General features: G+C 55.8%; 2 protein-coding genes across 7 annotated transcripts; one reads left to right on the forward strand and one right to left on the reverse strand.

The window, feature by feature from the left end:
- Nucleotides 1-108: 108 nt before the first annotated feature.
- ZC3H6 (zinc finger CCCH-type containing 6) lies at nt 109-4044 on the forward strand. 2 transcript variants are annotated; one of them, XM_039389822.1, is made up of 3 exons: nt 109-456; nt 1327-2705; nt 3045-4044. In XM_039389822.1, exons 1-3 carry the CDS (start codon nt 261-263, stop codon nt 3051-3053), a joined length of 1584 nt encoding a protein of 527 aa, XP_039245756.1. In that variant the 5' UTR covers nt 109-260; the 3' UTR covers nt 3054-4044. The 2 variants fall into 2 exon arrangements, with proteins under 2 accessions (XP_039245756.1, XP_039245755.1); XM_039389821.1 differs by having other exon boundaries at nt 110-456; nt 1327-4044.
- LOC113997041 lies at nt 3060-12528 on the reverse strand. 5 transcript variants are annotated; one of them, XR_005566631.1, is made up of 9 exons: nt 12413-12528; nt 12053-12268; nt 11462-11645; nt 8141-11323; nt 7374-7616; nt 6936-7108; nt 6576-6693; nt 5361-5749; nt 3060-4327 (listed from the first exon to the last, which is right to left on the reverse strand). XR_005566631.1 is itself a non-coding variant. In XM_027738553.2 (8 exons), the coding sequence occupies exons 1-8, from the start codon at nt 12520-12522 to the stop codon at nt 5489-5491; spliced, it is 4485 nt and encodes a 1494-aa protein (XP_027594354.1). In that variant the 5' UTR covers nt 12523-12528; the 3' UTR covers nt 3060-5488. The 5 variants fall into 5 exon arrangements, 3 of the variants coding, with proteins under 3 accessions (XP_027594354.1, XP_027594353.1, XP_027594355.1); XR_003543977.2 differs by having other exon boundaries at nt 3060-5097; XM_027738553.2 differs by having other exon boundaries at nt 3060-5749; nt 7374-7613.
- Nucleotides 12529-12713: the final 185 nt, after the last annotated feature.

The raw sequence follows: 12713 nt of genomic DNA on the forward strand, positions 1-12713 counted from the left end.
CCAGGGAAGCTGTGGCTTGCCCCTGGAAGTGTGCAAGGCCAGGTTGGATGGAGCTTGGAGCAGCCTGGGCTAGTGGAAGGTGTTCCTGCCCATGGCAGGGGGTTGGTACTGGACCTTTAAGGTCCCTTCCAACCAAAACCATTCCATGATTCCATGTCTTATAGCTATGAAAACTTCTCTGGGATAGGTGCTAACCGGAGCTTTGTTCTCCTGCAGATGGAACATGGCACGGAGAGTTCCCAGACCACCAGGCTCACCTCATGGCTCAGGAGTCGCACGCGGGCGGGAGCGAGTCGGAATGCATGGGCGGCCACATGGGCCACAACCAGGCCCTCAACGTGCCCGATTTCCTGCCCGCCATGCAGAAGGCCCTGTATGCCAGGCTCAGCCAGAAGCACCAACGGGATGGAGACTCTGCCAGCAGCCAGGGCCAGAGGGCCATGAGCAAAGACGAAGGTGAGGAGGGTTTTGTCGGAATTCTCGACCCGGTTCTTGGCTGGGAATTAGCTGGGAATAAATCTGCTGTGACACTGATTTGCATCACCGCTCATGTTATTGGGGATGCACAAGCAGCCACTCAGTATTTTCAGCTCTTCTTCCCAGCTTCTTCTGGGATTTTAGTACGGGATTAGTTGCTTCATCCTAGCTCCAAGGAAGAAGATCCATGGATAATTTATGGATCTAGTGGCACTTTTAAAAGGTTCTGTGGTTGATAATTACTTCTGAAAATCCCTGATTGAACCAGAAAGGTTTCTCACTGCCAGGAATGCAAGTGCATCCTAGATCCTGGTTTTTCAGTTGCACCTCTTGATCTTTTTTTCTAGAGCAGTATTTTTTCTTCTGTGATGTCCTTTAAAATTAAATATTCTTATTTCTTCCCACCCTGAATCTTGATTTCTCCCCCAAACCTTGGGATTTGGATTATAGTAAGGCAGCAGGTTTTTCATTTATCTGGTTTTAAGGGGCCATTTTACTTTTCATTCTCCCATCGAGACTCAGAGTTTAGATGTTTTTTTCGCCAGCACTGTTAGAATTGTTTGGAAGCAGGTTATTTTCCCAAATATTGATGGATATGGAGAGAGAACATTGCAGAGCTTGGGAGTATTTCCAGTACCTCCAGGATTTTTTGATATGTCAGTTCTTTGGTTAGATGGAGTTTTGTCATTTTAGATACTGTTTTTATAACACAGGGAGTTATGATTTAATGTCAGATCTTTTCAGCTTGATTTCACTGAGAAGTTTCCCATTGTGGAGTAAATGTGTCGGATTCTCTGGGGATTAATTGCTTGAATAATCGAAACTCTTTGGAATTTCTTTGGTTTCTAGATGACAATGTCAACTGGTATTCCAGTAGCGAGGAGGAAGAGGGGAGCAGTGTTAAATCGATCCTCAAAACCTTAAAGAAGCAGAGCGAAAACTTTAGGAATCGGCAGCAACATTCCACGGAGCAGCACATGCTGGGAATTCCTACGGATCCCCGGCTGGCCAAGGACAAAGGTATGGGGCCTCAGACTGCTGACCCGAGACTTCGGGCCTCTCCAAGGCCCAATCCCAGGAAACCCTCCGATTCGGCATCCTTGGACCCCCGGCTGGCCCGCGATCCGCGGATGCACAAGGTGAGCGAGGGCCACGCCGGCTCCTCCCTCGGGGCGGCCAAGCTGGATTTGCACCACGCGCACGCCGGAGTCAAAGTCAAGCAGAAAGGGATGGATGACGACGAGGAGGACTCGGAAAGAGAGCTGAGGGAACGGGCTTTCCTCATTCCCTTGGAACCTTTGCCCGGCGTCACGTTAAGGGATCCCCGCTCCCAGCTCCGGCAGTTCAGCCACATCAAGATGGATGTGACCCTGATGAAACCCAACTTTGCCAAGCACATCGTCTGGGCCCCCGAGGACTTGCTCCCAATCCCTTTGCCTAAGCCCGACCCCGTCTCTTCCATCAATTTACCTCTCCCTCCGCTCATTGCCGACCAGAGACTGAACAAACTGCGGAACCTGAAGAACGATCCGCACCCAAACGCGATGCCGGCCGACCCCCGGCTCGCTGCCAAGGCCAAGAACAGCCTCGCGGGCCGGAGCGGCTACTTGGATCCGGCTGCGGATTCCCACGCCAGTAGCTCCAGCAAACTGGGGGATCCCCGCTTGCAAAAGAACGTGGATCCCAGACTCCACAGACTGTCGAGCGCAGACGCGCACCACGGAGTCGGGAAGGATTCCCACCCTCCCAAGTTTGACCCCCGGCTCGCCAGAGCTGCCGCCAGCTCATCCCAGCCCTCGGAAGCCGCGACTCCGAAACCCGACCCCGACGCTCTCCCTCCGTACGCGCCCAAACTGTCCTCCAGCGGCGTCAGGCTGGGAACGCCCGGCTCCATCCTGAGCGGGATCAGTTTGTATGATCCCAGGGATCACGGCTCCGCCTCGGACACGGCGCCAGCCAGTTCGGGGGAGAACGGAGAGAACCAGAAAAAAAGTATTTTGAAAAATTCCAGTAAAAGCGAGCCCAGCCTGGCGGAAGACGCGTCCCTGCAGAAAGCCGCCTCCAACGCGGAAAAAACCACGGAAGGATCAGCGGAGGCTGCTTCAGACAAAGCGAACAGCACCAGTAAATCTCAGGCTAAACACTCCAGCGCTGCTCCTGCCGTGCATAATCTCCCGATCCAGGCTTTGTCGGGGTTAATCAGGCCGCAGTACAGCGACCCCAGGCAGGTGAGGCAGCCCGGACAGGTAACGCAGACCCCGGAGAACGATCCCAACGGGGAGTCGGATGATAAATCCTTGAAAGATGTTTTCAAGACTTTCGATCCAACCGCTTCCCCGTTTTGTTAGCAGATGGCTTTGGAGCCTTTTTACCGTTGTGGATATTGCAGTTCTCTGCTGTTTTGTACCTGGGTTACCTCTTTTGGCTTTATTTATTTTTAAATTATAATTCCCACCACTTTTCAGCTGCTAATCCCGAACCACACGCAGTTCTCCAGTGCGCTCGAGTGTTTGCAAAGCTGTGGTATTTTCTAGAGAATCCTTTTTTTTTTTTTTTTCCAATTTCAGGGAGACTAATAATTGACCTGTAGAAAGGAAACCAATCCCCCCCGGATCGTGTTAGAGCTGAGAAAAGCACTTTCATTGTAAATAAGTCATGGAAAATCCCCAGAGCTGTATATGTGTGAGCTGCCTCTTCCCAACCACCACTTAGATCTGATTGCCACATTTGTATAGATCCAAGCAATATTATGTACATTAATTCCCGGGAGAGACGCCGTTCCAGGACTGCCAAACCCCCGAACCGATGGAAAACCTGCGTAAATGAATTCCAAGGAAACCGTCGCTCCTCCTTTTCCGATGCGTTGGTGTAAGACACGGACAGTTTTTATTCCTGCAGTCAATATTAGTGTAAAAGAGACTCTATCGCATATTGAGGATGAAAAAAAATGTCATATCTTTTCAAAGTATTTTATTCTATGCTGTACATAGAAAAAAATTGTGAAGTACATAACTAGGAGAAGTAACTGTTCAAAGTGGAGAGAACTACGTTGTCTAATACGAGAAGAAAAAAAGGTTTTTATTTAATTTCTTTTCCACACCTACACGATTGGGATTTAGTGCTCCGAGTTCCATTGTGGTGTTCATGTATTTCAACGTATTTTTGTATTCAGCTGCTTAATTTGTATTGCTTTTTTTGTATGGCTGTAACCGCAGTACTTGTATTCATGGTGTCTCGGCGACATTTTTAACAAAACAATTAAAAAGGGTACCGTTAATCCCTGGTGGTGACTCCGTGGGGACGCTGGGATGAGGGGGATAATGCCGTGGGATAGCACAGTGGGATGGTTGGTGGGTTCTTAACCATCTACCTGGTTCCAAGGCCCCTCTTGGAGAGAGTTGCCACTTTCCACTCCAAAACGTCCTGCATGTCTTTAATTTCCATGGGGGAACACAAATGTCCTCCAAGCTTCCTGTCCTGCCTTTTGGGTTGCTTTTCCTCCAGAGGAAGTGTAGTCATTCCTAGCCCAGCTGCCTTTCCAATAAAAACTTGCCGGCTGCTCCATCACCACCTGCTTCCCGCCCCTTTGGAATGTTTCTTTGCCTTAAGTCTCTTCCTTGGTGCACCTTTTCCTCTTCTTTCTTTGTTGGCCCAAGCGATGCTTCCACTGGGACAGTCCAGTTTATCCCAAATTCTGAGGTTTTGGTTTCTTGCAGGGATGAACCAAGGGAAGCTGGTAATTCCTTCATGGCAGAGGAGACATCTCCAAAGGCAATTGCGGTTTCAATTTGCCTCCCTGATTTCCCAGAGCATAAATTCCATTAATTTTATGGTCTTCTGAATAGGAAAACTGGGTAAGGGACAGGGAACCTGGTTGTTATTTTGGAGTGATGCATTAGTTCTGCGTAATTACATCTTTATGTAGTGACAAGCGTGGCTGGTCAGGGTTTTCCTCAAAAAAACCAAGCCAGCAGGGAAAAATGGTGTGGAAATGGGACGTGGATACAAAGGCCAGCGGGTCCTCACAGCCTGGGTAACTCTGTAACTCACTCCTTCCTTCCTGCCTTCCTCCCTTCCTTCCTCTCCCCCAACCCCACAGGTCCCCACGGACCCTCCCAGCACCTCTGGGGCTGCTCTGCTCCTCCATCCACCCCTGCTCCCCGCTTTATCCGTTGCAGATTGCTCCCCAGAATCTCCGGTGTGCCTGCTGCTCTCCCTTGGAACACGGAGGAGATTCCTTGCGACCACACAGGTAACAGAATTCCTGCTACGGGGAACATGATAGAGAGGCAGGTGGGGACACCAAGGTGGGTTGGAATGGGCTGTGCATCCAGCCAGTTGTGATCTGCTGTGGTGTTGGATTGTGAATTCCACAGGGAAGGCTTGTTTCCAGCCCTCCTGCATGCGCGGTATTCCGGCATGGATCAGCGTTTCCATGGGACACCTGCAGCTCCGTCCCCTGAGGCTGTGAAGGATGGATGTGGAGAGCCAGAGATGCAGGAGCAGCCAGTGGCACCAGTCTGGGATCCTCTGGAAGCTCTGAGGTGGGTGATGGTCGGGACTGAAGGTTTTACTTGGTAGGAGAAAATCCTGGGGCTGAGGGGGATTTTGGGAGGAAATCTGCAAGATCAGGGACACAATAAAAACGTATCTGTATCCCTGGATATGTGATCTGTGACCTTGTCTGCTCTCTGCAGTGCAGAAAGACTGAGCAACTCTGGATCATAAAATCCTGGAATGGTTTGGGTGGGAAGGGACCTTAAACTCATCCCATCCCACCCCTGCCATGGGCAGGGACACCTCCCACTGGAGCAGGTTGCTCCAAGCCCTGTCCAGCCTGTGTCACCACCTGGTGTTTGCTGCCCTGTGGGTAAAACACTCACCAGAACATTCCTGGCCTCCCCACGGAGCCTCTTCCAAGATTTTCCTGCCACAATGGAAACGCTCCAACACGAATCCTTCATCTTGCAAATACTCCCATGCCATCAGGATGAGAAGCCCCTCCCTGGTTTTACAGGTGTCTGTCCATAGCTGTGTGTCCTTTCCTGGGCCTGGGATGCTTTGGGATATTCCTGGTCTGAGGGGGTGGTTCTTGCACCCCAGCCATCAGGGTGGGCTCCGCCTTTGCTTCCCGAGTCTTGCGGAGACCTAACTCATCCCTGTTGGAATTTAAAGCCTCCTTGGCTCTGTGCCATGACAGGTTTTTCTTCCACTGCAGGCAAAAAGCAGCAACTTCTTCCGCTTCAGGGTCAGGTGAGGGTTGTCCCAAACCCTGTTGGACAAAATAATTGCTTTAAATATCCCTGTACATCCTAAATGACAGGAAAGTCTGGATGTGAGCTGATCCATGTGGGATTTCTACCTCTTAATGCTCACAATGCTTAAAAATGCTCAAAAAGGTGCTTACAGGGAGAGAAAAGGAGTGCAGTTTCTTGAGAAGCAGGGAAATTTCCAAAGGGAGATTTCCAGGTCAAAAAGGACTTTGGAATCTAGACAGTCAAGATTAATTAATTGATTAATCCAGGCTGGAATCAGCGAAGTGAAAAATGGACAAATATAGGAAGTTTTAAGTTTGGGCAATTAATTAACACAGGAGGAGCTTTGTCACCCTTGGGGCTGATTATACAGGGAATGGGATTTTAAAAAACTGTCTCCTTCAAAAAAGACAGGCTGATCCCAGAAAATGTTGTAGGATTGTAGAGGAGGATGGGACTCAGCTGGAAATACTGCCTCAGGAGAGGCTGGTGGTGGTTGCACTTGTTTTCCAAGTGTTTTCAGGTAAAATCTGCTCCCACAGACTGTTTCCAGTTGGATCAGTTGGCTATTGATAGCAGCTGCATGGAAAGCTCGTGGGAGCTTGGCTTTTGGGAATAAAGGGGATTGGCAGGGACTATTTCCAGCTAAAGGTGACTCCAGGAACAATACCTGGGAAGGTGTAAGGTGGGCTTTGGAAACGAGACAGAAAGGCACGGAATAAAAACATCCCAGGAGGAATGTTTGCTCCAGCTGGAGTCCCAGAGCACCCGGGGCTTGGAGCAACCCTTCCCCGTGCCCCCAAGCATTCCCTGATCCCGTGGCTGATCCCGAGGCTCACTCACTTTGACAGAGGCCGCCTCGGCCGCGCCCAGGAGGTGCCGCACCGCTCGCACCAGGTTCTGCGCGTTGCTCAGGAGCAGCTCCGAGGAGGCCTTGCTCTCCCCAGTCACTGCTTTCACCCTGAAAAGACATTCCAGAGGGTTTTACTGGAAGGGAATCGGGCATCCCACAGTGTCATTACTCCAAACCCGGCTCGTCCCCTGTGCCATCCGAGCGGGGAAACCCGGGCAGGAGAGGGAACCCTCCGAATGGTGTCCGAACTCCCACCGCCCACAAGGACCTCCGGGGGCCACCCCGCACATTCCTTCTCCAGGGTCTTGGGAGGACCTTGGGAGAGGTGACCCCTGGGCCTGGCAGCTCACCTGGCCACGATGCCGAGCTGGCTGCTGAGGGTGTGGGTGTGCTCGGAGGCGCGGAGCAGCTCCGTGGAGCATCTCTGGTCCGGGCACTGCTTGGCAAGGATGTGCCCAAATCTGACAACCACCTGCCCGTCGGAAGCGATTTGCCTGGCACAGGCAACAAACTGCTCCTTGCTCTAAAACGGGATAAAAATCAATGGGACTGGGGAGGGAAGGGGGAAAAAGCTTTTCCTGCAGGACAGGGAAGGATACATGAGGCCCGGATGCATCCTGGAACGAGGAAAGGATGGGATGCCAAGCTCACATCTAACCAAGAGGAAGGAATTTTGAGTATTTTGCATAAATAGAGCTGGTGCCTCTCTCCTGAGAGAGAGTGACACAGGGATTTGGGATGGGCTTTGTGATCCTGAGGGAGAAGTGGAGGGGTGGAATGCTGCGTACCGCAATGGGGCCCTTCTTCCTCAGGAACTGAGCCATGTGGAGCATCCTCATTGCCATGTCCTGGATGACCTGGGACACCTTGCTGGGGCTGCCCTGCTGTGTGTCACAGTTTCCTCTCTTGTGCTTTGCAGGGGAGATGCTGGAAGGGCCATCCCGCTGCTGTCCAGACAATAATGGAAGAGATTCCAGGTCCGGAGCGTGCGGACACGGCGGTGCCGAGTGGCCTCCTCCACCTGCCTGCTTCTGAAACAGATTTTGGTGAGTAAAGTTGGTGGGAGAGGCGGGAGCCCTGCTGCGTCTGTTCCAACTCCCCACCAGCCCTTCTTCCCAGATCCAAAGCCCCTGGAGCCAGCTCCAAATGGGAGCAGCTGTCACGTGAGCTGACAGTGCACAGTTCAGAGCATAGTTGAAACAGTTCTCCTGAGGGACCTGGGTCATGTGCCAAAGCCTTTCCCAGCTCCCAACACCCAGCAGTGTTTGCTGTGGGAGTGGAGTTGCTGGTATTCCCAGAGGGAGCTTGTGGGAAGGTGAGGGAGACTGGTACAGCCCTTGCCCCTCTGGAATGGCAGAGTTTGGGATGGGTTTGCTGATGCCGATCGGATATCGGGACTCCAGGGCTGCCAGCAACCTGAGCTGCCCAGGGTCAGAGTGCTGACCTCCAGAGGTCCTGCCAGCATCCCTCACATTCCCACTCCATGCTGGGAGCACCAGGAGTGACCGACCATCACCCTGCAGGAAAAGCTGATAGGGAAAAAGAGCTACTGTACCATTTCACCTGCTTCCTGTGGAGCTCCACTCCCTGCTCTGCTCCCGAGCGGGCGACTTCCCGCTGCCTCAGTGGGCTGTGGGGCTGGGCAGAGCTGGGATTGTCCTGGGAATGCCCGGTCCCGCTGCAGGCATTCCGTGATGCGCCGCAGGACGTCTGTGCTGATGCCATGGGTGGCCTGGAGCTGTGTGAGAAGGTAGTGGGCCTGGGCTGACCAGTACCACACCACGCTGTCCAGGTGGGCATCCCCTGTGTCCTGGGGATCCCAGGTGGCCAGGTGGGCATCCCCCATGTCCCGGTGGCTCCAGAGGCTCCGTCGGGCGCTGCCCACGGCGTGGGCCGTGAGGAGCAGAAGGTGCTCCGCCGTGGAGAGCGGGTTGTCCCGCGGTGGCAGTTGAGCTCCAGCCTCCAGAGCGTCCCGGAGGGTGTTCCTGACCCACTGGACGTCAGCCATGAGCCGACTCGCCTTCTCCTCAAAGGCCTCCTTGCTCCTGTCCCTCTCCTCGTGGGAGAGGCCGGGCAGGGCTGCTCCAACCACGTCCTGGATGACGTGCAGCTGCTCCGTGTTGGCCCTCTCCAGGTGGAGCAGTAACACCCTGACCCTGAGGGCCATGTCCCTCCACAGGAGCTCGAAGCGGATGGACAGGCTGGCTGAAGGCAGTGGGGAGACCAGGAGGGTGTTGGAGACATCCAGCAGCGCTTCCATGAGCACCTGGATCTCCCCCCGGAGCGCCAGGATTTCCCTGGCACCACGGTCTCTGGGACAGGACAGGTAAGAGAGCCGGGCGGCCTCCTGCAGCCTCAGGGAATTCTCGGCCACGGCAGCCAGGAGGCTCCGTGAGCCAACCTTGTTCCTCACGGCCCTGCTCAGCTCCCTCAGGAACAGCACATCCCTTCCCATGAAGCGATCCATGGCGTGCAGCAGGACACACATGCCCACGGCCCACCGGACACCGTGCAGCTCCAGCATGGCCTTTTCCATCCCACAGGAGCCCCTGAAGGATTCTGCCTTCTCCAGGAACACTTTGGTGTTCAGCTGAGCATGGGAAAACTTGGCTTGGACCTGCAGAAAGCTATCCCAAGCTTGGGAGGGAATGGGATTTTCCTTACTACAGGCTGTGCTTGCAATGTCTCCTGCCAACTGCACTGCTCCTGCTAAAGCCAGCATGGCCTCATCCAAAGCCTGCTTCCCTTTTGGAAAGTCACCTGACGAGATAAACCCAAGCACTTGCTGGGACAGACTATTCCAAGAGCCTGCCATGGCTGCCAGGCACTGCTGGGTGTCCCGGATCTTTCCCGAGAGCCTGAGTGCCATGTGGATCAGCCTGCCTGGAGCACGGAGCTGGCTGCGGGCCGTTTCCATGGCCAGGCTGATAATCCTGGGGGTCAGTGCTGCGATGTCCTGGTGCTGTCCCAGCACCAGGAGCTGGGGGGGCTCGGCCACGGGCAGTGCTTCCCGTGCTGCATCCACACAGCCCTCGGAGAGCTGCAGCAAGGCAGAGCCAGCGGCACCGACAGCGGCCGTGTCCCGGGCTCGGGATGCTGCCAGGAGAGCTGTGATGGCAGGGTGTGCACCCCCTTCCCACGGAACATCCGGGTGGAAGGTGCCTGCTGGCGAAGATGGAGGACTTGGGATGTCACCGTGGAATGTGGCCTCATCCATACTGGTTTGTATCCCAGCGTGGGACGGGCTGAGCTCTGGCCCCTTTGCCACCTCGGTGCTCCGCACTCGCTCCCGGAGCGGGCTGAGGATATCCGGGTGGTTGGACCCATCCAGCCCGGCTTGGACACGGAGAGCAGCATCCATCAGGCGGCTGGCTGCCTGGGAAAAGGCATCCCGGGATTGGAGGCAGTGGGCTGGCACTGCCCTCAGCTCCAGGATGGAATTGGCCAGTTGCTCCACCCACACCAGCAGGCCATTCCTGAAGATGGGATCTGTGGCCCTGTCCACGTGCCGGGTAGTGGCTCCAACCACCCAGCGTGCCCAGCTGGTGAGGCGAGCGGCGTGCCAGGAGAATCCCTTGGGATCTTGGCGTCCCAGCGCCGCCTCACACCATTCCCTGTGCTTGGCCATCTCCAGGACAGACAGCTCCAGGAATTGCCGTGTGCCGACCGTCTCCTCGAAGCAGCCCAGGAGGCTGCCGGTGGCTCCAGCCCAGGCGTGGCACAGGGCCTGGAGCTGCTCTGCTCTGGTGTTCCTACTCCTTTCCAGGAGCAGGGAAGGGAGGCTGCCCAGGAGGCTCTGCAGGTGCTCCACCCACTCCCGGATTTCCCTGGCAGTTTGGGATTTGGTGCACCGGGCCAGAACCAGCTCGGCCGCTCGGAGCATCTGCTGGGCCTGAGCGAAGAGGGCGGCGGTGAGGGGCTGGAGCTTCCTTAGAATTCCTCCTGGTCCTGCTGGAAAACACCCTGAACCAGCAAGAGCAAGGGTACCTTCAACTAACTGCCTCAGGGGCTCCTTCTCCTCAAAGAATCCCTCGAGGATTTGGCACAGAGTGGCCCTGAGCACGGTCCGGTCCAGGTTTTCCAGCTCCTCCCTCATGCTGTGACATTCCTGCTCCAATCCATGCTCTCCCCGGCCCTGTCCTGGACATCCTTCCAACCGCCTCATGCTCTTCCTCAGCTGTAGCAGGACCCAGCAGCGTTCCACCAGCTCCAGCTGCAGATCCAGCCTGGATGAGTCTGCCAGCAGCATTCCATGGAGAACCACCGCTTCCAGATGGGAGCTGAGCCCGCCCTCGGAGAGGCGCAGCCTGTCCGGGTGGGAGAGGAGATCCAGCAGCATGTTCACCTGCTGGGAGAAGATCCCGCTCCTGTCCCGGGGCTCCGTGAGCAGGGAGAGGAGCTCCCTGATGGTCCCCTCTGTCAGCTGGAAAGCGTCGTCTCCGGAGAGGTCGGCTCGGGGATCCCTGGAATGCCTGACGGCTCCGTGGAGCAGGGGGACACACCGGTGGAGGAGCTGCAGGGTGTGGGCCAAGCTCTTCCGTGCAGGACTGTCCCCGAGTTCCTGGAGGCGCTTGGCTGTCAGGCGGCTCAGCAGGAGCACGGCCTCGGAGAAGGCCTGGAATGCTGCCAGGAGCCCCGGCGTGTCCCGGGCATCCCGCAGCACACACAGGCACTCCAGGAGCCGGCCGGCTGCCCGGGTGATCCGCCTCATCCCTGCGGCCTCTTCCAGCTGAAGGACCTAACCAGGGAACGAGGCACAAAATCCAGTGAGGAATTCCCATCCCTGTTTCATCCTGAAGGGGGGAGAAGGTGCGGTTTGCTCCACAGATCTGCTGGAGCTTCCCCAGCTCGCGTCCCTTCCCACCTTCCCGCTCACCTTCGCTGTCTCCGTGAGGACTCTCCTGGCGGCCGCTGCCAGGTGCTCCCGGAGCTGAGGGCTCTCCGGGTGCTCCTGGAGCCGGAGCGCTGCCAGGAGCACATCCCTCCCGGCCTGCTCCAGGGATTCGGCCATGGGACACATCTCCTCTGTGGTCCCCTCCTCGCTGGACTCCTGGGCCAGCCTGGAATGGGAGGGTTGGGCTCAGCGCTCCGGCGGGCCAGGAAGCAGCACGGATGGGAAGTGTTATCTCAACCATTCCCCACCCCAGGGCTGGCTGGGATCTGCCTCTGGAAGGTGGGTGTTCTCTGCCAGGATCTGTGGGTTTGGGCTCTGGATTTGCCAAAGCATTCCTTAAATCCACAGAATGTTCCTTTGGGATGTGTTTATCTTAAGCGTGGTTTGCTGAGGTGTTGCTTTGCCGTGTCCCTTCCAAGCACATATCCCTGCTTTTCCTACCCACTTCTATTCCCCATTCCTGATCCTACCTCTCCCCGAGGATGCAGGCTCCTTACCAGCTTTTCCATCTCTTCCCAGCCCCCAAATCCACCCGGGAGACTCCCATCCCCCTGAGCCTCCCATCCAGCTCACCTTCCTGCCACAGCAGCGAGTTCTTCCAGGGCTTTGGCCAGTTTTTCCGCCTTCTCCCCTAAGCTGGGAAAGGCCTCACAAATCCCATCTTCTCGTTCCAGGGCCAGGAGGAGGTGGCAGAGCTCCACAGCCATGGGGCAGAGGATTCCCTGGATAGCTTTGTTTTCTGCTGGGAGCCCGAGCTCAGAGAGAGGAAAAGGCTCCACGTTGTCCCGCCTGGAAAAGGGAAACAAAACCTGGGATTATTTGGGAGGCGGTGTGGAATAGCTACCGGTTTTGCCAGCAAGCTTGGATGTGGATGGCAGCTCCCGGCTTGGGAAAGGCTCCTGGTTTAGTTTCTCCCAACCCTAAAAGAGTCACCTGCATTTCCTGGGACACTGCCGCCGGGATTCCCTTTCCCGGGGGATCGCAGGGTGTTCCCGGGGCAGCGGGGACGGGGGGATCGCAGGGTCTTCCATCCCCAGGGCCATTCCCGGTGTTCCCGGGCCGGGACGTTCCCGTGGGAGCGGCCACCGGGACGCGACAGCGTCGCCATGGAGACGGCGACAGCGCGTGGTGACGTCATCGCGGCGCGCGGGCGCGGGGCACGCCGGGAGTTGTAGTCCCGAGTGGCTGCTCGGGGGTATGGAATTCCATCATCCCAGGGAAGGATCGGGCAGGA

The sequence above is a fragment of the Pipra filicauda genome, unplaced genomic scaffold, assembly GCF_003945595.2.
Source record: "Pipra filicauda isolate LSUMZ 115617 unplaced genomic scaffold, ASM394559v2 scaffold774_size96166_pilon, whole genome shotgun sequence".
NCBI lineage: Eukaryota > Metazoa > Chordata > Aves > Passeriformes > Pipridae > Pipra > Pipra filicauda.

Coding starts and splice junctions, on each gene's coding strand:
- ZC3H6 (XM_039389821.1), top strand. CDS start 261: ATGGCTCAGGAGTCGCACGCGGGCGGGAGCGAGTCGGAATGCATGGGC. Junction 457..1,326: donor GGCCATGAGCAAAGACGAAG/GTGAGGAGGGTT, acceptor TTTGGTTTCTAG/ATGACAATGTCAACTGGTAT.
- LOC113997041 (XM_027738552.2), bottom strand. CDS start 12,522: ATGGCCCTGGGGATGGAAGACCCTGCGATCCCCCCGTCCCCGCTGCCC. Junction 12,269..12,412: donor CAGTGTCCCAGGAAATGCAG/GTGACTCTTTTA, acceptor TCCCTTTTCCAG/GCGGGACAACGTGGAGCCTT. Junction 11,324..11,461: donor TCCTCACGGAGACAGCGAAG/GTGAGCGGGAAG, acceptor TTCCCTGGTTAG/GTCCTTCAGCTGGAAGAGGC.